This window comes from Cyanistes caeruleus, chromosome 4, assembly GCF_971803275.1.
Source record: "Cyanistes caeruleus chromosome 4, bCyaCae1.hap1.1, whole genome shotgun sequence".
NCBI classification, from domain to species: domain Eukaryota; kingdom Metazoa; phylum Chordata; class Aves; order Passeriformes; family Paridae; genus Cyanistes; species Cyanistes caeruleus.
Window position 1 is genome coordinate 12,217,021 of NC_141704.1, and position 24,066 is coordinate 12,241,086.

At 39.8% G+C, this 24,066-nt stretch overlaps 1 protein-coding gene and 1 long non-coding RNA gene across 4 annotated transcripts in view; both read right to left on the bottom strand.

Moving 5' to 3' along the window:
• PTPN12 (protein tyrosine phosphatase non-receptor type 12) overlaps positions 1-12,011 on the bottom strand; it is a 69,393-nt gene extending 57,382 nt beyond the window's left edge. For both annotated transcript variants that reach the window (XM_086886656.1, XM_086886655.1), the window contains exon 1: positions 11,682-12,011. In XM_086886656.1, coding sequence (XP_086742782.1) covers positions 11,682-11,780 — 99 coding nt within the window. In that variant the 5' untranslated portion in view covers positions 11,781-12,011. The remainder of the gene's footprint in view (positions 1-11,681) is intronic.
• A 2,304-nt stretch (positions 12,012-14,315) lies between these two features.
• The window catches only part of LOC111923267 (uncharacterized), a 31,108-nt gene continuing 21,357 nt past the window's right edge, over positions 14,316-24,066 (bottom strand). The window contains exon 5 of one of the 2 annotated variants that reach the window (XR_015286122.1): positions 14,316-15,126. This is a non-coding gene — a long non-coding RNA (uncharacterized LOC111923267). Of the gene's footprint in view, positions 15,127-17,074; positions 17,586-24,066 lie in introns of those variants that run through there. The other variant, XR_015286121.1, reaches the window with a different exon arrangement.

Here is a 24,066-nt window from a genome sequence, read left to right on the forward strand (position 1 = left end):
CGGATGGGCTCAACCTTGGCCAGCAGTGGGTCCCTCTTGGAGTCGCTGGCATTGGCTCTGTTGGATGTGGGGAAAGCCTCTGGTGGCTTCTCAAAGAAGCCACTCCTGTAGCCCCCACCCACTACCAAAATCAGGCCATGCAAAACCAACACAGCCACATTCCCATAAGAACAACATGCCACCCTCTCAGTTGTCACCAATAAACATCAGATTCCAGTACCACACTAAAATAATCTGTTAGCAGGGGAAGGAGGGGAAAAAAACCCCAAGATAATAAGTAAATATTGTCTGCTTTGTTATCATTTATCTTATTCAGGTGTTCCATCCAAACTCTTTCATCTGTGCTATCAGTATGCAATTTGGGAAACTCCTGACTTCAGCATCAAGTTCTGGGGGTGTTAAAGTGGTAAGTAATACAACATCTCGATAAAGAATAAACCACATGGCACTCATAGAATAGAAGAAACTAATTTTTGCATTTATTTCCAGAAGTCGATTCCAGTGCCTCCCTGACATCAAGATCCTCTACTTAGCAAAAAATCATGGTGATTTTTAGTTTGAAAGGTACTGTCTCTAGAAATAAGTTCTTAACCTACTTATATCCCTTCACTGAATTCCCTTGTTACTTCATTGCTGCTTTTCTCACTTCTAAACATATAAATACACACACAACATATACTCATGTACATTTAATATATCTGGAAGCCACCTTTCCCCATAAGAGCTAAAGATATCATCATTGAGATTTTTTATATCCACATACTTTCATGGATGATCATATCATCTTACTGTACCAGACAGGTAATATTTTTTCTATGAATACAGGAAGGGAAGCCCATTATGTATGCTGTAAGGCTGGAGAAACAGGATGCTGGATTCATTTTCACACGATCACAAACTTAAACAGTGCTAATGCATTTAAACTGCCATGCCAGAAAGACATGTTGCCATAGCTTTGCACCAAAAGTACTACAGTGTTTAATCATGTGTGAGGTACCAAATGCAAGCACACATTCAGGCTATCCCATATTAAAATTAGTTATGGAATCAACTAGCATTTTAGAAAGAAATATTCTTCCCCTTAGGAAATTTATAGCAACAGCTTGCTGACTTTGGGATACACACATTTTTTTCAGTGTTATTGGTCTCCCACTTTAAATAATTTATCAACAGGCTATAGACTTCTGTAATTTGTAAAGAATACATCTAGGCTTCTCTGCCACCATTTCACCCACTCTTTTCAGAACAACAAAAATAGGAAGTTGACATCTCAGACAATTTGGAGGTTGCATTTGCACCTCAAAAGTGAAAAGCAATGAGAGCTCGTATTTCATCAGCTTAGTCAAAATATTAAGAAAATAGATTGCACCAGCTAAAGAAGCAACTGTAGCAATGTTACTACAGAATGTCAGGGCAATTTCCACAGCAGTTCTGTGGAATAGCCTCTGGAAAAGTTTCTCTGTTTATAAGGAAAATATAAAAGGTTGTGATAGGCTTAACCTGCAGCTCAATAACAACTTATTTCAGAGCATTCACTTTGAAAAGCAGACTCATATTTAAGTGCCTGTGTAGCGCTTAATGCAATTCTGTAGCAAAGAGCTATTAAAGGAAATCATATATTTCTCCCTTTTGGGCCTAGTCTTCATGAAGTAGAAATAAAAGAAAAATAAAGCATCTATAAAACATCATATTTCTTTACTCAAGTAAATTCCAGTGTGTGCCTGTAGTACCTTCCAAGTCCTTTCTACCTGCTTAAAATCATTTTTCTCCATTAACATTTACATATAGTTCCCTATATGTATATTAACATCACAGTTCTGTTTATGCAACCCAAAGAAAATGAGTTAAAATTAATTTTACAGTCTGATTTGGTCATAATAAAAATCCACATAGTTTTGTAAATTACTTAAACTACTAAAATTGAAACCTTAGAAGTAACTGTTGAATACTTAGAGCTAACTGGGGACATTCACAGTATCCAAGAGATTATTTCCTTCCTTTAGCAGTTTGTGCAATAGGGGTGCTGCCCTATAGGCAATTTATAATTAATACAATTTTGCAGGAATTCTCAGTTTCTTGAAGCAGTTCAACTAACCTACATATGCCCTTCCCTCCAGAACAGTGTTTCATTTTCCAGTATTATTCTGAGCTAAATGTTTCCTCTGAGTATTCCTACTGGACAACTGTATTCATTTCAATTAACAATTACCTATTTGCTAAAATTATCAGAATATACATGAGGGAGTAAGTAATAACATAAGCATTACAGTTGTAATCCTGCTTCCCATGCATGAAGGTAAAGATTCAAGCAGAAAATAAAGGAAGAATTAAGACTTATTTTCCACATGTGTAAAGACAGTAAAAAAAGAGCTGTGCACTGCAAATATGCAGGACACAATACATTTACCACTGAGACATCTCCATAATTAATTTTACTCACTCACAAAGCAGCTAGTCATCAACTTCCAACCCAGCCTATCCACAGTCTAAGAGCAGTGCACTAATCCTATCACTTGTTCTTCTCTGTCTGTTCTGCTTTTCATATTAACTGATCTCTCAGTTTTGTGCAGTGAAACAACTGGATAAACATATCCAACAAGAACATTTGTCTAAGTAGGAAGCTATACCCAAATACCACATGTGCTACCCACACACTTGAGGAAAAAATGACACTGTTCCATCACAGGGTTATGCATTACAAACACAGTCAAATAAGAAGTGAAACATTTAGGACAGAGCAGAACACTATTCAGGCCTCTCAAGAGCAGTGCAGTTCCCACAGCAATCAGTCATTTAAACAGGATGCATAATCTACATTGACAAGTCCTCTGAACACTTGGACAGGAAACCCATGAAACATCCTTCCAGTTTGGAAATGAGTTGTTCAAAGATAGTTCTGTCCTCCAAGAACTACCAGGAGAATAAAAATAATGCCATACTATCATAATGGAAGACAAATTTTTTTAAAAAATGTAATCAGCAATGGAAAACATGTAAATTCTGAAACAGACCCCTGAGACTCTCAATTGTGAAAAGTAGCTGGAAATCATGCCAGTAAGTACAGGAAAAATGTGCATGAACCAGAACCTAGAACTAGTCTAGCTCAGCACAAGAAATTAATACCTCATCCATGAAATTGACCTTAAAGCCAATAAGAAAGATAGCAAGGATAGCAGAAGTTCTGACTGCCCAACCTTAATAAAAGCAGGAACATAAGACACCATTCATGTACCACATTCCTTTCAGACTCTCTTTGATTGCATTAGCTGCCCAAAGGAACAAAATTTGGCCCCTTGTTCCCACTGCAGCCCAGTTGCACAGATAGAAGATGGTCATTTGCCTCTCCATTTGCCCAAAAACCCCGCTTTCCCACTAATCCACATAGAAGCTGTTCTTCCTGTGATCACAAAGAGTACAAAACATCTATGTTTTCAGAAGAAAAACAAAAAACCAGATGTCATATACACGAGGCAGCAAGAGTGACAAGACAGCAGGACAAATGCAGCAAGCTGTAAAATTGTTCAAGAGGCCACCACTGTACTCTCACCTTCAAAAAACAAACCCAACTACACCTTACAAGACTGCATAAAAAGGAAGTTAATGTAAAAAAGTTTGTTTAAAAATATCAAGTTCAGTGTCATCACTACATAAAAGAGATTAAAGTAGTACATAGTTTCTTTAAAGCAATATGATTTTAACTAAGCTAACTTCTCCGTAGAGACTGATGCTTTCCAACCCATGACTTTAGACACCAAGAATTATAGTAAAGATCAGGCAATTAAAACTAAGAAATTACAAAAATGTTTAGGAATCAAGGTCTGCTCTCCAACATGTAAAACATGAAGCATATAGCCCTTGTGCCAAAAAGGAAGGAAGTTATATGGATACCCTTAACAACTGTGTTAAGATTTCTCCAAATCACAGCAAATTAAAAATAGAACAATCCAACCAATCCATACAGCACATAAATTTTTCAGTCTACTCATGTAGTTGCCCTTGGCACATTCCTAACACTAGGCAATTCAATTCTTTCTGCAGAACTAAGGGAGTTCAGAAGTAAAATTAATATAGAAAATTAACTGTCAGAAGCATTACGGTAGGATTTCCATCAAAACTATTGATGCTTCCTTCCAGGAATCTGAATGACTGAATGAAACATGTTTCTTTATTTTTTTTTGCTTTTGTTCCTAATGACATGTGTATCCCACGAAGCAACATCATTCATAGCTTCAGTGATCTAGTAATATTTTCCCCCACTGAAGTAACTGCCTTGCTACTTTTTAGGGCTGATAATTCAATTCTTCCAGGTTTTTCTTTCACAAGACACTTCCATTAGGACAATATTGCCTTTAAGTCTTCCAATAAATTATCACCAATAAAATTGCCTTTTAAAGAAATTAAAAGTATTGGCTTGTAAGAGGACAGACAGGAGCAAAAATCAGGTCACCTGAACTAGGTCATCCATTTATACCTCTATTTATCTGGTACCTTTTGGGAAACATTCTTCTCCACTTGATCTTTTTAGCTGTGTAAGAATTTTTTCATTCTAAAGCTGATGACAAAAGAGTAGCTAGAACAAGGCCCTCAGGGACACCAGCAGTAACTTTCCTATGCAAACCTCAGTGACTGAAACATCCTGACACAAGTATTCAGAGACACTTTAAAACAACAGTTTCCAACCCAGAATGACAGTCCTAAAGCCTGACAGACCTGACTGTGCTCTTCTGCTCTTACAACTCTTTCCTTACCTTGCTGCACTCTCAGCCTCCCTAGTAAAGCTACTGGCTTTGCACTCATATTGTCTCACCAATACTGGGTCTGAACACAATCTGCTTTCTTGAAGACGCAGACACAGCTCCAACAATACAGCCGCCCTCTGGGGCTCCAGGTTCCAGATCCAAAACTCCACAGCCATACCAGAGTGCTCTTCTTTCATAAACACATTCTGATTGCTCAAATTTGAACAACTAATTCAAGAGTTAAGTTTATATTAGCAAGTTATTTTGCCAGATGAAGCAGGAAAACAAAGAGCTTAATCTCTCTGCAACATTCATATGCTAGTTAAAAGAAATAGAAATGCACATCCTTGGTTCATTTACAGCAAACACACACAGCTGAGTTATCCAAGCCTGTGCTGGCCATAGCAAATGTGGAGTACAAGAGCTTGAGTAAAACACCAGGATGCAAACACTTCACTTCCTAATGGCACAAAGAGCTCCTGCTCTACCTAATTCACTTGTGCTTTACTCAGTTCCTTATCTGACCTTTAACACTGATGCCTCTCCCTAACTGAAGGTTGTTTTATAAGACCAAGAAAAAAAAACATCATCTACCATCTGATTTCAGTTCTAGAAATGTACACCCAAGGTATTCTTACAGTTTCACGTTTTTCCAACATTACTATTTTGCATTACTATTTTCCCTATGCCAAAAAGTCCTTTGTACTAAGTATACTATAGTCAAACTGTAGCTGTACACAATGGAAAATCCACAAATCTTATATAGTAACAATGAAGAAGATAAAACATCATTTCTGTTTATTACAAACTAATGCCTTTAAGAGACGAATATAGAAACCTCAGACTTTTGTTGCACTCATGATCTGAATATCTGCTCAACCTTCCCCTGCTTGCAGAGCTGATAACTTATATTTAGCTATAAAAGCATCAAGGAAAAACACCATGAACCTACTGCAATTTTAAAGTAAATTACATGCAATCCAAATCAAAAAATTCATACTGTAGATCAGTGACATATATGCAGAGTAGGACACAGACATAGAACTATACATAAATAAAAAAACTATCCACAAATACATAAGCCTGTACATGGAGCTTCAGAACTGTAGATTAGAGTATAAGGTTGATGAATTATGGTAACATGAGACATATCCATATATAGGTATCTACTGATATGTATCTATCTATATACATATATAACTAAATACAGCAAAAGTTGCTGTAGAATTGAGGTAAGAATAAAAACAAAGGATGTATTTGACAGGCTATTTAAATTATTTGGAGTGTATGTCGTATGCCATGAGGTGCAAGGCAAACATTACAATTTGCTCTTCCTGAAAAATTCTTTAATCTGCAAAATCCATACACAACCCTTTATTCCATGAGAACAGTAGACTTACACACTGCTGTCTTTGGAAAATGAGCAAACAGAACTTATTACCACACAAGGTATTTGACACAACCCAGAGCATTGCCTAACTGATTTGGTTTAGTTTCGTGTGCTGAAAGAACAGCAATTTTAGGCAGAGCTTGCAAGTTCTTATACCCCAGGGTCACTACAGCAGCTTTGTGGTTGTATTCAACTGCCTCTATGAAAATTCAGAATGGCATCCTTGAAGCAACAGAAACAGCACTCATTTCCTCAGAAGGGGACAAAGAAGCTGAATATTTAAACTGAATGATTGTTCACGTAAAACTGTATTTTCATATAACACTGAATAAACAGTATTCCACAAAATTTCAGAAGCCTCTAAAGTTTGGGTTTACTGAAATGACTATTCAGTCACATTGCTCCAATCAGATTTGGTCCATGCAAAAGAAGATTTATGAATGGCCTAGATGACTATAACCTACACAATGAAGTAATGTGCTGGGTTGTGCCCCCCACATACAAATTAACAGCATCTAGCTGAAATACAGTTAATGGAAACAAAACTTAAAAAATACATTTACATGCAAATCTAAGCATAATATGAAAGGTGACTACTAACAGATCCAATACTTAACCCTGAAATGATAAAAATGCACAAGGCATATCTAAAGTGACAGCTGCCTATGACCTATTAACTCATTGCTAAGAGCAGAGTTTCTTATAACTGATCAGCTGTACAACACACTTACGGGTCATTTTCTCCGAGGCAATTACTCATTCTGTCACACTTTAGGGAAAATAAGTGCTCCAAACAGTTGACGTTTTTTCAAAAGAACTCCATTTACAAGAATTCCATGCAAACCTCTGTTAACACCAATTAAATCTTGGATTTGAAGTTTCAAGAAACAGCTTACCATCTAATTGATTCTACCAAAGCATTTTTTCCAGTTTAACCTTTGCAGATACAAATAGTATCTCTTGAAAAGCATGCATTTTATAACACATATGACAAAGCATTAGTGTTTCTAACCATCTATTACAAGCACGAAACTCATTAAATAGATACTAGAAAACACTGCTTCCAAAAATGTCTATACAGTGGGATCTTAAAAAAAAAAAGCAGAGACAGTAAAAAAAGATAAATGTTTTATAAGTTTCCAGATTATATGCCTGCCTTATAAATTTGAAAGATATCTTCACAGACACTCAAGAGGGGCACTAATAGTATTTGAATCAGAAAGGCTTATGCAAATGCACATTAATACACAGACAAGCTTTTAAGAGGGGCATTTCTGAAGTGCTACAGTTGAATAGGTATTTCCGGTATCCCAAATGCTGTTCCAGAACCAGAACAAAAGCTATGTCATGACTGGCATCTGTATGTGGACTTTCACTATGTATCTTAGTAATTTTAATCAGTGATTTAGTATAGTGTAGATCTCATTCATTTTAAGCAACCTTTAAGCACTTTAGAAATTGTGCCTTTTCCAGAAAAAAAAAACCAAAAAACAAAACAAAGACAAAAGCCTCCAAAAACGCACAAAGCAAGTTTTCTAACATCTGGTGTAGCACTTCCTATGATCAGCTACATTTTATCCTTACAAGTCAAACACATTCCATCTCCCATTTTTTTAAATAGCATTTTCACAAAACAATCAGTTGGAAGTGCTTAAATATGAAAATGTCAAGACCAAAACCAATTAGAGGTAAAAAGCATAGAAACTAGTTTTTTACCTGTTCCAAACCATTCAAATTCCCTTTCATACTTCAGAAAACAGCACCTTGAGTACTTTATTGTTTCCAAACCTAAATGTTTCAGCTTAGACAGATTGAACAGAATACAAACACACAATATTAAGTTGGGTTAATTATCTATGCCCCCTCAAATGAAAGGTATAAAGAGATCTGTGAGTAGATGTAATGAAGTTGTTGAAAAAAAAATCATTATTATTTAGACTGATGATTTAAGACAAGATTATTTTAACACCACTACCTCCAAACAGCAGCTGAGGGTCTTCTACACAGTATCCATCACCAGAAAAAATAAATTCTCAGCCATATACTGTGTTCTATGACAACAGATTAGCCAAATGTGTAACTCAAAAATGAAGCAAGACAGTCATATACCACAAAACAATTGAAACATCTGATTTTTGAAGGTATAGCTTCACACTAATCATATTTCAGTTCTCCTATGACAATGGCAACCTATATCAAACAAGAGAAATGAGAATGTCAGAATGCAGTCATGACTGTAACATAAGAAAACAAAAATGTGTTAATTTAAAAAAAAAAAAATCAACAAATAATATTTACTAAGGTCTTTCTAAATTCTAGAATAGTTGTTCTCCTCCATATGGAACTTTGACTTCTAACCCTTGTTTGATGTAAGACACATGTTCATTACAAAAAGATGAGAACCTAGACCATGCTGGTTGTATTCATACAGCATGAAATACCAAGAGGAAGCAATCTATACTCATTTCCTTCTACCCAAATAGCAATATCAGCAAAAACACAGGAAAAAAGTATACTCCTTGATGTACAGCAACCATAGTAGAAAAATCCTAACCTATATTATTTTAGGAAAAAGCCCACTTGTCCCATATCCACATATACATGATTACTGGCAAGGCTCACAGACATGTCTGTCCAGTTTTCAAACTATCCACTTCATTTAATCCTACCTGTGCACACCCGGAGCACTGAAGTGATCTACTAATAAATCCTGCCTACTTCCTAGTGCACATTAATTTAATACATTTGATCTCCAGTAACAAACTTGCTACTGGTGCCAGACTATAGAATTTATCTTGTTATCGGGGGAGGTAGGGAGGCAGTGGTGCAGTGGGTAATAATCAACTTTCCACCTTCCAAGGGGAAGTTGTTTCCAGGTATGTCAATGGCATTATTAAATTGCAGTCTTAGTCATCTACTCTCTGGACTTTCAGTAGCAATCAGCCACACTTATCATCCTACCTGTGCACACCTCTGGCTTCTCTACCCTCTCCTCCAGCACTCCTTGGCACCCAGCACATACTTTTAGTTGATTCACTCAGACCTATATACAGCTCTTTAAGCCTATTACTCAACACATTCAAAGGCAATAAAGACCTAAAGGTAAAGAATTGTTTTCATTTGCACTATGCCATTCATATTTTAGATTCCATTTTGACTTGGAAATGAAGCAATGAGTAACAGCAATTCCTATTCCACAAATTTGCCACTATTTAACAGCCATAGTGCACATCCTGCACTTAAAAGTGAAAACACAACTTCCTCCCTTCCCACTCCTCAAAAAGTAGCTACTAATTCTTTAACTGAACAGAATACTGTAACTTATATCCCCTTTACCTCTCTTTCCTTCGTCCTTTTCAATCATTTCAAAGAGCAACTAAGTATGGCTCTGTTAAGACAGCCAAATACACCCCGAAATACATACCTCAAAAATCCCAAAATACCTCAATACATTCATAGTGAAAAAAAATTTGAAAATCCGCAATTATGATTCTTGTCATCACATTAATCTATGTCTCCTTTACTAAATAAAGGTGACTATTAGAACTGAAGATCCTAATTTTTAAGATCCTGGTTTTCCTTTAATTTCTGATACAAAAATCAAATATGAAAGTTTGAAATACGAAGTGTTAAGAGGACAAAAGAAATTTTCAACACAATTCTCCCCAAAACATTTAACACTCAGGTAATACATCTTTCTCCTGAAATGTCTTGCCCATTAGTTCCTATAATCCTATTTTCCCATTTTTACCCATATTCTCTTTTCTTACTGCTGCAGGAAAGCAATGGGAAAACTCACTGTCTATACCACTGAAAGCTACAGAAACATGCTGTCAAACAGAGAAATTGAAACAAAAGCTATTTTTCCATACAGAGGTGCCACTGCTTCAAAGAAAGGATGATAAAAATATGTATTGTATGTCATTTGACTACAACAAAGCTAAAATATCAGGATAATTATCAGATATGAAATGGTAGAGGTGGATTAGGAGATCTAGAACAAAGTACTTAACATAGAGATTATTAAAAATGTCCCGCATTTTGCACTAGTCTAGGCCAGCCTTTCTGTAAGGTATATATAATTTACATGAACAAGACGGACTCATCAGTACAAGACAAGATGTCAATTCGGGTTAAATAGCAATTATATTATTAAAACTATAACTTCATGAAAAGCTTCTGTCAAATTCTGTAACCTCTAAGCTCTCATACGAAGATTTTAGAAAGGTCCTATCGCTCCAATGCCGTTCTTCATTTCACACGTTTCTCTCTTCCTTTCCCACACGCTCAGATGTTTCAGCAGCATAGTTTTAGTATTTGCAAAATCCTGCCCAAAGAGCGTGGCCGATTTCCCACGGGCTCCCTCCCCACCCTGGATGAACTCGTTACTTCCCAAAGTCCACTTCCTCTTCCAGCCCTGGACCTGCCAGCGCTCCCAACGCCCCTCCGCCTTGCGCAACATCCGCGGCCTCCTCCCCACATTTCGGACAATCTCCGATGCGACACTTACACTGAGATTTAATTTTTTTTTTGTTCCCAGACCACTAGCACAGACTGACAGCTTAAAGGGCTAACGATGTGATTCTAATCCCAAAGAGCATAATGAAACGAGCTACAAAGGCAGATACGGAGGGCACTAACCCGCTCTCCTTCAGCTCTTCTGTGGGTCAAACTGCCTTTTGATAGAAAGTATTTAAATGATACTGAAAAGTGCCAGCAACATCTGCCCAATCAAAATTATTGTTCACATCTCAGACGAGCAGTTCAAAAGATAAAACTACCGAGATATTTTAACAGCCCAATTAAGCAGCTAAAATAAACCAGGAAAAGCACTAATTCTCCAAGAGAATTTTTCCCCGAGCGCACACGTTAACCAAAGGCTGACGGTGAACTGATCTGGAAGGAAGAAAGGACGAGGGATACAGGCAGGGCTGCGATGGGGGATGGGAGATGTTAGCGAAGGGAAGATGAATATTCCTCCAAGGACTATCAATACATTTAACACATCTCCTCGGAAAGAAAGCTCAAGCAAGCACCTACAGGGGCAGATAAAAGGGGATGGAGGGAAGGAGTGCCCGATTATCGCCAGCTGACATCATAGACGGCAACCCTGCAGAAAAGGGGCTGCAAGGGCGAGGAAGCGCTCGCAGCCCCCCCACCCCGCCTGTCCTCTTTATGTGCTCAGGGAAGCAGCGGGGCGGGCGGACGAGGAGCCTCCCGGTTAATTTTGCAAGAGCCGATGACCAGCACCTCCCCAAGAGCGGGGAAGGGCCGGGACCGCGGTGACAAACCTCCAGGGGCTGGGGGGCAGGAAGGAGACTGAATCCAGGCGGACACTCTCCCTCCCCCGCCGAGCTCCGAAGTGCTGGTGAGCACGGGGAGCCCGGCCGAGCCCCGGGCCACACAATAACAAGTCACCGCCAGGGATGCGACGCCCGCCCGCCCCGACACCCCCTCGCTGGCAGGGGGATGGGGAAGGGGCTGCGGGTCACCCCCCCAGCCCGGGGGGAGGCAGGAGCCCCGCCCGCCCCGCCCGCGCCACCGCCCCTCACCATGAAGTCGCTGGCGAAGTTGTCCTCCCCATTGTGGTCCGTGTCCTTCATGGCCTGGACTCGTTTAATGAATTTCCTCAGGATCTCCTCCTGGCTCATCCTGCCCCGCCGGCCGCCCTGCGGAGCGGGAGCCCCGGCCGCTCGCCCGCTCTCCGTCCGGAGCCCTCTCCGCCGCACGACCCGTCACCCGGCTGCCTGCCTTCCTTCCCTTCCCTGCCTCGCCTCTCCCCCGCCCGGGCCTGCCCGCGGCCTGCTGGCTCCGCTCTGGCTCCGCTCCCGCCCGGCTCACGGCCGCCCGGCCGCCCGCTCCATCCTCCCCTCCCTCCGCCCGACCCTCCCTGGAGCAGCCGACACGGACACGACACGGCCCCTCCTCCTCCACCCCAGCGCACGCGCGGTGCCCGCCCCGCCCCGCCCCCTCCCCTGTGCCCCGCCCCGGCAGCCCTCTGAGCCCATTGGCTCTCCCGACCGCCGCCTCGCCCTATTGGTGGCCGCGCACGCCAATCACCGTCTCGCCGGGATTCGAGAGAGCGTTCGCTGGGCTCCTCGCCTCGCCCCGCTCCACCGCCCCCCTCCCCCCCGTTTCCCGTGGATGGGACCGCCCGAAGGGCGCCTCATGGAGCGCTGGAAGGGACCACTTGGTGCGCGGGGGGGAGGCTAAGCGCCGTTTCCCGTGGCTGGAGCACAATGGGCGGCGGTGGGTGCCCGCGGCGCCGCGCCGGGAGGCAGCGGCATGTCGGGACTTGTAGTCGCGACTGCGCCGTGTCCTGGGGCTGGGGGCTCACGCAGCATCCCTCTGAAACGCCCGGATCAGAAGGGTCCCGCCGCGGGTGGGTAGCCCGCAGCCCTGGGAAGCGCCGGGGGGCCCCTGCGGCGGCGGTGCCGAGGCGCGGCGGCGCTGGACGCCGGGCAGCGAGCGGGAAGATGGCGGGGCGGGACAGGGCAGGGGACGGGGACGGGCGCGGACACCTGGCCAGGGATCGCTTCCCGGGTATTTGTATGTATGTATATTACATATATATGTGTGTGTGTTTGTATATTAGTTATATATATATATTCAAGTGTATATTCTTTATGAATTCTATATATGTGTGTATATATTTGTATATGTGTGCAGATAGACAGATAGATCTACTTAACAAGGATGTCCGCAGGCGGAGCTGAATGATGGAAGTGCCGCCCGCAGGTGTCCGCGGGCTCAGGGCCGGTGCCAGGCGGGGAGGGTCCCGCACCCCTCGGCACCGCAGCCAGAGAGCTCAGACACTCCGCGCCTTCCTGTTTTAAACATAGCCTAAAATCTCTTCCTTACGTAGTGCTGGAGGATTTGGCAATGTGCTATTTCATTCTTATATGTTATATGGAAAAGTTAAACTGCTTCATGTTTGGTGTCCTGATGACATTTATATCTTCTGCTTACGTAAAACAATTGTAGAGGTGTGAGTATGCATAGCTTCATATAGCTTAATAAATATCTCAAGTGGAGTCTTTTAAAATTTAGTTTTATTGGTGAAGATCTACATGGCCTTGAGTGATGCTGTTGATCCAGTAAAACTTTGTCACACAGGCAGATAATAAAGATCCAAGCTGAGAAGCAAAACCTGACTAAGTCACTTCTTCCCAATTGCCAATTCTTTACTCCTCATTCCCTGTCCCGGGAGTGTGTGGCGCTTCAATCACACCAACAACCCCTGTCAGACAGGACATCGAACCGGCTCAGGGAACTCAGCCAGCTGCAATATAAGCCCATAGAAAATCGGTGTGTTTTCTTCTCTGATCGTTCCATTAATCTGGCTTTGTTACCTGCAAAGAAACCTATAAAAAGCTTGGTCTTCCTGTGTTGCTGTAAGATATTATTATTTTAGAAGGCTGCCAAAGCATATCACCTTCCCACCAGAATTAGTACAATTGCACATTACCACCCTTAGCCCAATTCAGTGCCCACCAACTCACCATCTTCCTAGTGGAGGCAAGTTTTGAGACATGGCATAGGAGCCTGAGGTGCAGCTGCTGCTGCATGGACACACATTTCCTTCTGCATCTGCTACAGGCGCAGCCATCTCTGGCAGAGGCGTAGGCTGGAAAATTGAGAGGCTTAAGCATCTTCTCATGACTTGCTGCAGACTTCAGCATCTTATTAAAGGGTTGGGTTTTTTAGCTGTTGATGTTCAGCTAATATATAGGAGACATAAGGACACATGAAGGAGCTGGGAAAGGGCATCAGTTCTGTGCTGAGGTTTAGGGAAGCCTGAGCACCCCACACAAACACATTAGCTGTCAAAGATCATTCTCCTCTCCATATCCTTTGCACCAGCTTCCATAATAAGCTAATCAGTTGGGCCTGGAGAGCCACAAGGGTACCTGCTTTTCTTGTTTTAATTCCTCTTTTCCTTCTCCAAACATCATTTTCTACAATACCAAATGCAGCTTTAAAGGGAAAGACAGAAATCAGAGAGACCAGAGACCAGAAGGATAGCTGGGACTTGGATCACCAGATCGTTTTTCCATGTCACCTTGATGGATTTCCACCTGCTTAGGAAGGTTGCTGTTTGCTCAGCAGTTCTCCTGGCAAACCTGCTCCCAGTGCCAGATGTCAGCTTCAGAAAAGTGATACTTGAGAGTACACAACCAATTAATGAAGTTTTGAATGTTATATGGTTTTCTTCATTTATTCACACAACTGAATTATAGAGGAGGAAAAGAAAGATCATGATGAATCTGATATCATTATTGCTTGACACAGAAAGGACCAAGTTGTCAGTCTGGCTTCATTCACAATCTGCAACAGAATTGTAATAAACTGTTGTAAACCAGCAAGTGTTTATTACAAACTGTGGCCTTTCATTTGGTTTAACTGATAAGAAGGTTATACAGACTCAGAATACAAAAACATGCTGAATGTGTCACAAAAAAATTGGCTTCTGTCACTAGCCAAAATAAAGGTATATATGAAACAAAGAAATTAGGAATAGCGTGCAGAACTGTGCCTGGCACTGTCTACCTGTGCATGTGTACCTGTACCCGTGAGAGCCGCAAACCAAATAGCACCAGTTTTATTTCCCACAGCCCTGCAAATGCTGCATGAGGTTGTCTCATGCCTGTGCTATGAACAGACACCTAAAGCCTCAGCAGCAAAAATAGCACTTTAACTCAGACTTTTGATCTGAGGCTCATACTATCTGGGTTAACCCCAGACATCTGACCACTGCAGCATGCGTGCATGAGTGCATATTTGTGTAGCTGTAGGAGAGGGGTGGAAAAACAGACACACAGCATGAATTACTCACTCTATAGATAGAACAGGAAGTTTCAACCCAAATCTGTAGAAGAAAATTCTAGTTTTGTCTTAATAATCCATACAAGTACGGTCCTTGAAGAAAAGCAAGTAGATTGCCTAGAGCTTCTCTGCTATAATCTCGTTTTGCCTTGCCGTGCACTACTCCAGCTCCTGCAGGGAAGGAAGACAGACAGTTTTTTCTATTCCAAGGTGACTTCTCATGTTCCCACAAGGTAAGCATGGTGTAAACTGGTAAATGCGCTTCCTGGCCTGCATACCATGGTGCTGCACATCCCAGTTTACCAATCTTCAGAGGTTTCCCTCAAGCTGAGATGGAGCACAGGCTCATGTCAAAGCTGTGTGGCTTCAATGCTTCTGTGGCTTGGAGCTGTGTTCAATCTCAGCACACATATCTACCTAAGAGTGTATTTCAGAAAGAAATCAAAGAACTGGGGTGGGAGGGAAGGGTGAAAGAACCCTACACCTCTGAGTAAGGGCACCACCTCCTACAGTTTTAATTCCTCCTCTGTCCATCAAAATAAGACCTTGTATATTCCTTGTAGTTTCATGTGACTACATTACAATAATTGCTCACTTTGCCAGTGGTTTCTTTGCAATTCTCTGCAGATTCATAGCCTTTCACTACTTGGAGTAATGCAAAAGAACCATAATGTACCATAACACTTTGTGATGTTGCATAATTAATAATGTAATACTGAAATTGTAATTAAATTATGATCAATATATCCTATACATGAAACCACAATTTTATCTATACTGGGTGGCTGAAAAGTTTTTGTAATCAAAATTATTTAGGATAAAAAATAGATGCTAGCATTTCTAGATTTCATAATAATGCTCCTGAAATATACTTTAAGTGCAGTTAATTGGAAGTTTTCTAAAAATGTGGTGTTTCAATGGAAAATGCTGTTTCTGTAAAAGTTACATTTTCCACAGGAAACAATTCTGCCAATGTTTTTCTGCTTTCTGACAAAAACAATGCACTGTTATACTTACAGATGCAGAAATGTCTTTACCATTGAAGTCAGCACAACTTGGGTTAGGGACTTAGCACATGAAAGAACTGGAGCATGGAGTATAAATGCCAGGAAGCTGTTGAACAGCTCAAGGGTACACATAAAAACTAAGTCCAAGCGAAACATTTGTCTTTGATCTGACAAACTGAAATGCAATGTGTCTTTCCACAAATGTCAAAATGTTTCATGCTGCTTAAAAATAGTTAAATGAAACATTAAGGAATATCAGGATCACATACTTTTTGTATACTCTTATCCTCAAAGCATTTCAGTATCTAGTCACTTTTGTTTCCGAAGAGAATAAAAATAATGTATCAAATTTTCTGGCTACAATTTAACCACTTAGATGATTAGTAACAAACTAAAAGACAGCAACCCCCCCACGGAGTCTCAAAATTCTAATTTTGAAAACAAAAGGCATTGAGGACAATAGATCTGTGTAAAATACATAGTATCTTTGGTATACTACAAATAAATTTATTTTCTGATTTAAACCTGAAACTAATCTCATTTTAAATGAGTCATAAAGACCTGATCAGTGTCTGTATAACATGTTCCATTCATACTCATTAAGTGCCATGTGACTGCTGGATTTCTTGACATTTGCCTCTATTACTCTCAGTTCAGCAATGACAGACCCCTCTAAATACCACTGAAAATACCCCTACTACAGTTTAATTTTACCTGGCTTGGTTAGTTTTTACTATTTATTTACCATCATCTGGGATTCATTGTGTGATACTTCTAAAACACTTCAAATGTGACATTTCTTAGGCAGGTAGTAAATATTTTAGACCAGAATTACTGAGTTTCATGATCAGTGCATATTTTGGAATCCTGTTTAAGTGTAACATACCCCCCCACACCCAATACAAACACAGTTGCAGTACACAGAAGAAACTTTGTTCTTGCTGCAGCACTTACTGAAGCACCATTGAGGTTTAAAGCGGTTTTTAGGTATTGCTAGCATGCAACTGAAACAAAAATAGGAGTGTGCATTATGATCATAAGCATAATCTTCTACCATGACCAGTTTTAAAAAGCAAATACCTATCAAATACTGTCCAGACTTAAAATGTTGCTTTTTTTCTTTTTTTAAAATTTCATTTAATTAAAGATTGTTGACTGAGGTACTTCTTTGATTTTTGTGAGTGGAAAAAAAGTAAGTTTCAGAATACAATCAAGATTTTCTGCAAGTTTTTAACAATATTAAAATAAATAATGTATGGGTTTCAAATTAATTGCTGTGTCCTCTTTTGATAGCTGCTGTCTGACAGCCTCTCTGTAAACCCATCCCTGAGAGGCCCGATGACTGTTACTTATACACGTCACTCTTAATGCAGTAGGAGACCTGCTTTGTGTTATTGGATCAGGAAAATCAGGAGCCATTTTCCATCTGTATCTTTTGACCTTATTAAAACTGGACATAGAATTTCTGAACTCTGTCTTGTGCCTCGGCTGTGCCTCTGACCCAGGGTGACGGGGCGTGGGTTGCTGCGGGCCAGCTGCAGCACTGCGGTGGGCTGCTCCTCATTTGCCTCCTTGTGACAAAGCTTTCCTCGAGGGTATTCCCCAGGCACAGCCGCAGCACATCTGAAATGGAAATAGCGGCAGCAGAAGGTAAGCCTGTGTGCAGGCCATGCTAGGTATCTGTGCTCTCAAACCTTTGCCTGCTAGTATCAAAAACAGCATAGTTTTAAAAACTGGTGTGTTTAAAAGATACCAGGGAAGAATCTGAATGTGATTTTGAAATGGGTAATTGAATAAAAATGAAGTTTGCAGTATCCCTTGGAAAAAAAAAATAAAAATCTTAGTATGAAATTTTGCATTGATGAATTACAAAGGTTGCTAAAAACTGAATGAGCTTTGCTTCATTTGTCTTGTTCAGTTATTATGAATCAGCCTCGAGAACAAAAGAATTAACCAGTTCTATTTCAGGGTTCATATCTACTAGCATAGCAACATTTGTATCATCCTTAAATAAACCTTAGACTTGTTGTCTCTAGTTTTACATTTATCAGTACACATTAAAGGATTTCCACTTCACTAAAATGCATCTTTACTGAAAATAAAACAAAAAAATTGCCAGACAGAATCTGAGACAAAATTATTAAATGCTGCTTTTTTACCTGGCACGAGCATTCTCTGGATGCACATACTATTCCATTTTATTCTGAAAAACCTATTAAAATAATAACAAGGACAGAGACTGATAATGAATTAGATGGGCTGGTGAAACTGAGCACCCTAAGAGTCCCTCCTGTGAAATGCCTGCTGTTATGACCATTTGTAGTCATAATGGCCAGTTCAGATTCTCAACTATTTTGTTTGTTATTTTGTAGATTTAAAAAAAAATTATATTTTTAATAGTCTCTTAAGGGAAATAGTAAGTTTGGGAAACAATACCAGATGGGAAGGGAAAAAAAAACCAAACTAAAGATACCACTCCCCCTCAAGCCCACAGAAATTATACTATAGGGAACCACCCTATATATGACCACTTCTGTTTATATATTAACTTCAAACAAATATGGGTACAGTTCTGACTTTATTATCTAACATGAGTTCTCTCCCAGCACTTCAGTGAAAGATTTACTGTTATATCTGTGCATTATAGCAAAGTGACATAAGCCCAGCATATACTGTGTCCAGCAATATTCATATTTCATTATCAGAGAGCACAACAATAGTTCCATTGTGTAGGGCAGCTCTCCTTGGAGGTGGAAGGAAGGCTGCACACAAGCTTCCAAAGTGGTCCAGAAATACGATGGTGACACCAGACTGGCTCATGTAAACAGGAAATCAAACCAGGATGTAAACTGGACTGCTTCCATATTCAGTAATATTTAGCTAAAAATAAACAGTTTGAATAGAGATAGGAAAGCCAATTCTCTCTGTAAACTAATTTTTCAGCTTGAATTTTTCAAGACCTGATAGAAAATTTCAAATAAAATGAGTGTTAATGTTGCTCTTTCAATATGTCTGTAATGAGATTGCAGCAACTTCCAGAGGGCCTGTTAGAGTGAAAAAGACAATGGAAAGTCTCTTTACAGAGAATAATAAGGACTTAGAGATGAAGACTGAAAAGGGATACAACTGATCTATATCAACAGACTAAAAAAATCAAGAAGTTCTACTTAAGCTAAAAGACAATGTAACCATAAGAATAAATAAATACAGACCATGAAATCTAGAATTGTTGAGTCATCTCATTCTGAGAAGAATAAGGGGTTCTCAATCAGCACACAGAGTGAGGAGGAGAAGCTGGAGGTTTGTTTGTAAGAGTATTATCTAATGCTATTGTTGTCTTCAAGACCATGTGGAGCTCACCTAGGAGTTCCTCTGCAGTCTCCTAAGTTCCTTGTGAATTCTGTGACTGTTGAAATTAGGCCAAATTGCTCTCCAACTTTAGGAATAGGTGAATATAGGGTAAGAACTGGAAAAGAACAGCAAAAGTCACTAAGTCCAAGCTCCTGCCATCACATGTAAACCTGAATATAATCTAATTAATAACACTGTCAAGATTCATCTCCAAATAAATCACATTATTTGCCTCCACCGGCCACACAAGAAGACTGTTCCAAAACCTTAGTGTTATAACTATGGGAGGTTTTTCTTATTTTCAACCTCAGTTTTTCAAGGGTATTCTGTCCAGCACAAAATACCTCTTCATCAAAATCATCTTTGTTTTACTATATTAGAAAAGTTATGCTTTTGCTCTATTCTTATGCCTAAACTGCTCATCATTTCTAGCAGGGTTTTTCATAGCTGGAGAGTCAAATTAATTCATTAAGATGAATCAGTCTTTCTCGAGCAGGGAAGATTAGTTATGTGCCAAGTTCCAGAGTACTGAAAAACTTCCCTAACCTCTGCATCTGCTTGCTGAGGATGAAGGCTAAAAGATACAATGAGTGTCTAGTGATTAGTGATAGTAATTCTGAAGGAAAATAAGGAAACAAAGGAGGAAACTTTTTGGCTAGAGTTTCACTTCTGGTCAGCAAGAGCAGTATGTCACTCCCCAGAGCTATGCTTGCTGTCTGAGAGCAGCAGCAAGGAATGGCCAAAGGTTCTCCAATGCATGGCTGTCATTATTCCCACCTGGAGTACTGCATCTGGCTCTGAGGTCCTCAGCACAAGAAGGACATGGACCTGTAGGAGTGAGTCCAGAACAGGGCCACCAAGATGGTTAGAGGAATGCAGGACCTCTCATACAAGAAAAAGTTGAGAGAATTGGGATTACTCAAGATGGAGGAGAGAAGGCTTTCATGTGATCTAATTGTGGTCTTTCAGTACCTGAAGGGAGCCTACAAGAAAGATAAAGACTTCTTACAAGTCCAGGTAGTGATGGGATATGGGGGAATGGATTCAAACTGAAAGACAGTATGTTTAGATTAGATATTAGAAGGAAGTTCTTTGCGATGAGGATGGTGAGACACTGGACAAGGTTGCCCAAAGTTGTGGATGCCCCATCCCTGGGACAGGCCAAGATAAATGGAGCTCTGAACGACTTGGTCTACTGAAAAGTGTTCATGTCCATGGCAGGGGGTTGGAACAGGATGATCTTTAAGCTCCCTTCCAACCCAAACTATTCATAGCACACTCTGTTAACAGCTAATCAAGGCTTTGGCATTGCCACAGACTATGTGACATTGGAATAGACCCAGAAAGCAAATAAGCCAACTGACCTAGCCTTCAAGGAGGGCTCTTTCATGAGAAAACAGTCCATATGATCCAATCTTGTCACCTCAGGCCCACTGGAAATGTTGGATTAGTAAATAAATAAGGTACTCAGTTTTTTCTCCCCATGAATGTAGAACTTCCCTAGAAACTTGGAGGCTGTGGAAGGAGAAAAGCCCTGACAGACTTGGCCATGAGCCAAACATCTTGATTCAGGAGTCACAGCTCTGACCTGGAGACACACAAAGGATATCCTGGATGGCAGAGGTAGATTTTAAGTGACTGCCATTAGAAAGAGGAATCACATATAGTAGAGGTGCTGCATGCTCTCATTCACATGCAGGCTCTGAGGGGAAAGGATTTTTACACCATCTAGAAGCTGATGAGAAGGTGTAAATGCAAACTCTGTGACAAGGCCTTTAATGGAACTACCCTGCAATGCAATGAATTTTATTTGAACTTCCACCCTCTTCATAGTCCCAGGTCCCCAAGGACTGCCTTCTTGCTTCTTTAGCCTTCTGCCACCAAAAAGTTCATTAGCATATTCTTATTTTGATCATTAATGAAGGTGATTAATAGTATCATTGAATGAACCTGTGCTCATGACTGAATTCTGAGAAAATCCACTTGCAAAACAAACAAATCCAGAAAACCAAAAATACTAGCATGAGACTTCCAGTAGTTAAAACTGTTCCATTTTTGTAGTATGGACTTCAGGCTCCTTAGCTTCATAGCAAACTAAAGTGGATGATAAAATCTGTAAATATGAACTAAAATAGAAAGAGGAAGACAAGAATGATTCAGAGTGATACAGTTGTGATAAAAGGAAATCTGCATGAAGAATGAGAGTAAAATACAATGCAGCTGTTACATTTCAGCATCACTTATTGAAGAAAATTAATATCAAGCTCTTTTAAAATTATCCTTTTTCCTCCTTTTATTTAGCTCTTATGTACAAAAATGCAGTAATTGCTTGAATAAATGAGTCATAATACTATTTTGCACATGTATTTAACTATAATTTTCAAGCATGCACTCTTGAAAGTGCTAAGACCTCAGCATTAATATAACTTGCTTGCAGTATTGATTGTATGTATGTTTGCTAGTTAATTATTTAACTTTGAAACTGCTCATTGTTTTATTGTTCCTGGTTGTTCTACCAATTTATACTTCTGGCAAGCATCAATTTCTACTCATCACAGAAGAAACTTTATTTGATTAGAGTCAGAAACCATTCTATTTGGTTATATTTTCTAAGTGCAACATGTTCTCTGTACATGGAATAAATTATATACCTGCTACATTGCCAGATGTACATTGCCTATAGTCAGTAGGCAATCTTCTGCAAACATAGAGGGGGTTGTTCTTTTCACATCAATATTAACCATCTCAATCAAAATGCAAAATTCACATTCACTGCCATCTGGATGGCTGTAAACACAAAGTCCCTGAACAGTACTGTCCAGAGACTTTGTGTTTATAAATGAAGAATGGCTTTCCCTCCTTTACTGATGTAACTTCAGAAACAAAATCAGCAAGATAAAAATCACCATAAGGTATTATAGCATATACTAAGCATTTTCAAAGCATTTATGTAAAAGAATTTAACAGGATGTAAATTATTAATATCAAGGAAAAAATAATGCATAAGTATGTGGGCAGAGCAACAAAGATAAAAGTTGTGCCTTTCATTACAGAGAGCATCAACCAGATCGAAAGTATGCATGATGGAGAACACACTTGAGTATTTCTAATTTACAATGGCAATAATCACAGCCAATGTACAAAACAAATAAGAGGAAAATTTCTTCCACTAATGTTTTTTGAAGTTACAGCCCTGTGAAAGATGCACTGCCCAGACTGTTAGAATTTTTTACGAATTGGTATGGTGTCAGTGTGTTGGAAAGATATATCTGCTAGGGAGCCAGGAAGTCTCCCAGAACAAGATACAGAACCGACAAACATTTAATAGATCAAATCTGCTATATATACATACAGTCTGTCTTATTAGAAACACCAGCAAAATCCATTAGCAACTCTTTTGATTATATTATTTTTCTCCCAAACAACCAAGAACCAAGAAGCCTTTAACATAAAGCACTTACCATTTTTTCCATAATCTACTGGGCAGTCAATGAGTAGGTAATAGCATGTCTGAATGCTTTGAATACTAAATACAAAAATAGATAAAGCCAAAATATTCTCAGGTCTACACACAACTACTAAAGTAGAATGTGCAAAAAGTTATCTGTACTCATGGTTTAAATCTGCTTTTAATTTTAGCCTTTACTTGCATTATACAAATCCAGTCAAGTCGACAGTCACATTCTATAAAACTGGTATAACCAAATAAACAGCTTTTAAATATGCTCAGCAAAATTCACCATTCCTGAAAAGCCTGATCTCTGGTTAAGTGCAAATCTACATATTGCTTGAGTTGTTTTTTGGTTTTGCTTTGTTTCATTCTAAATGAAACATGAATAGTAGTCTTCTATACTGCTCACAAAAATCGAGAGCCTCAGGAGAGCAAACACTCAGCAGGATTTCTATTAAGAGGTTTCTCAAATGCAGATCTCAGTAGCACTGCTCAGCCCATGCCAGAGCACAGGCACAGCATCTTGGGGTTGTCTCCTGAATGTACTTCAAAGGCAGGGATCCAGCTGCCTAATCGTGTACCTATTTAATTAATCTCCCTTAGAGACAGCCCAGAGAAACCATTGCTAAACTTACTGCTCACTGTCCTGATACCAGTTTTTAAGCAGGATTGCCGTGCAGACCTTCAGTACTCTGAACAAATACCCTATACTGATTCAAACAGAAGAAACAACAATAAGCAGGAGAATTTGTAGACACAAAGATAAATGTGGTAAAATGAGGAAGAGTCAGCATGGCTTTTGTAAAGAGAAGTTGTGCTTCACTTATCTACCAAAAGTTATCTGACATGTCAATAAAAATTGGCAGCACAGATCTCTTTGCTACCATCTGTCTGAATTTCCAGAAGGCACTTAAAAACTTGCCTCTCTTGAGGTTCTTGAGGAAGCTAATCAGACATGAAGAAATGCTCAGAAGATGGGAAGAAATGAGGTAAAGTATATAGCTGCCTCTCGCAGTAGAAAGGGATCACACATACAGTCCTACATGAGTGAAGTCCTACATGAAGTCCACACTGCCCAACACAGATCACAAGGGATCAGAAAACAGTGTCAAGAAGGGATGAAAATATTTGCTGATGGCACTGAATTAGTCAGTGATACAGACTATGACTGATTGCAGACTCATGCAAGGACTTCTTACCATGCAATGACTAGGCAACAAAAATTCACTGTAGAGGAATGCAAAATGAGGACAAACATTGCTAGAAATCACTACAAAAGGAATCAAGAGTATAAAATATTAT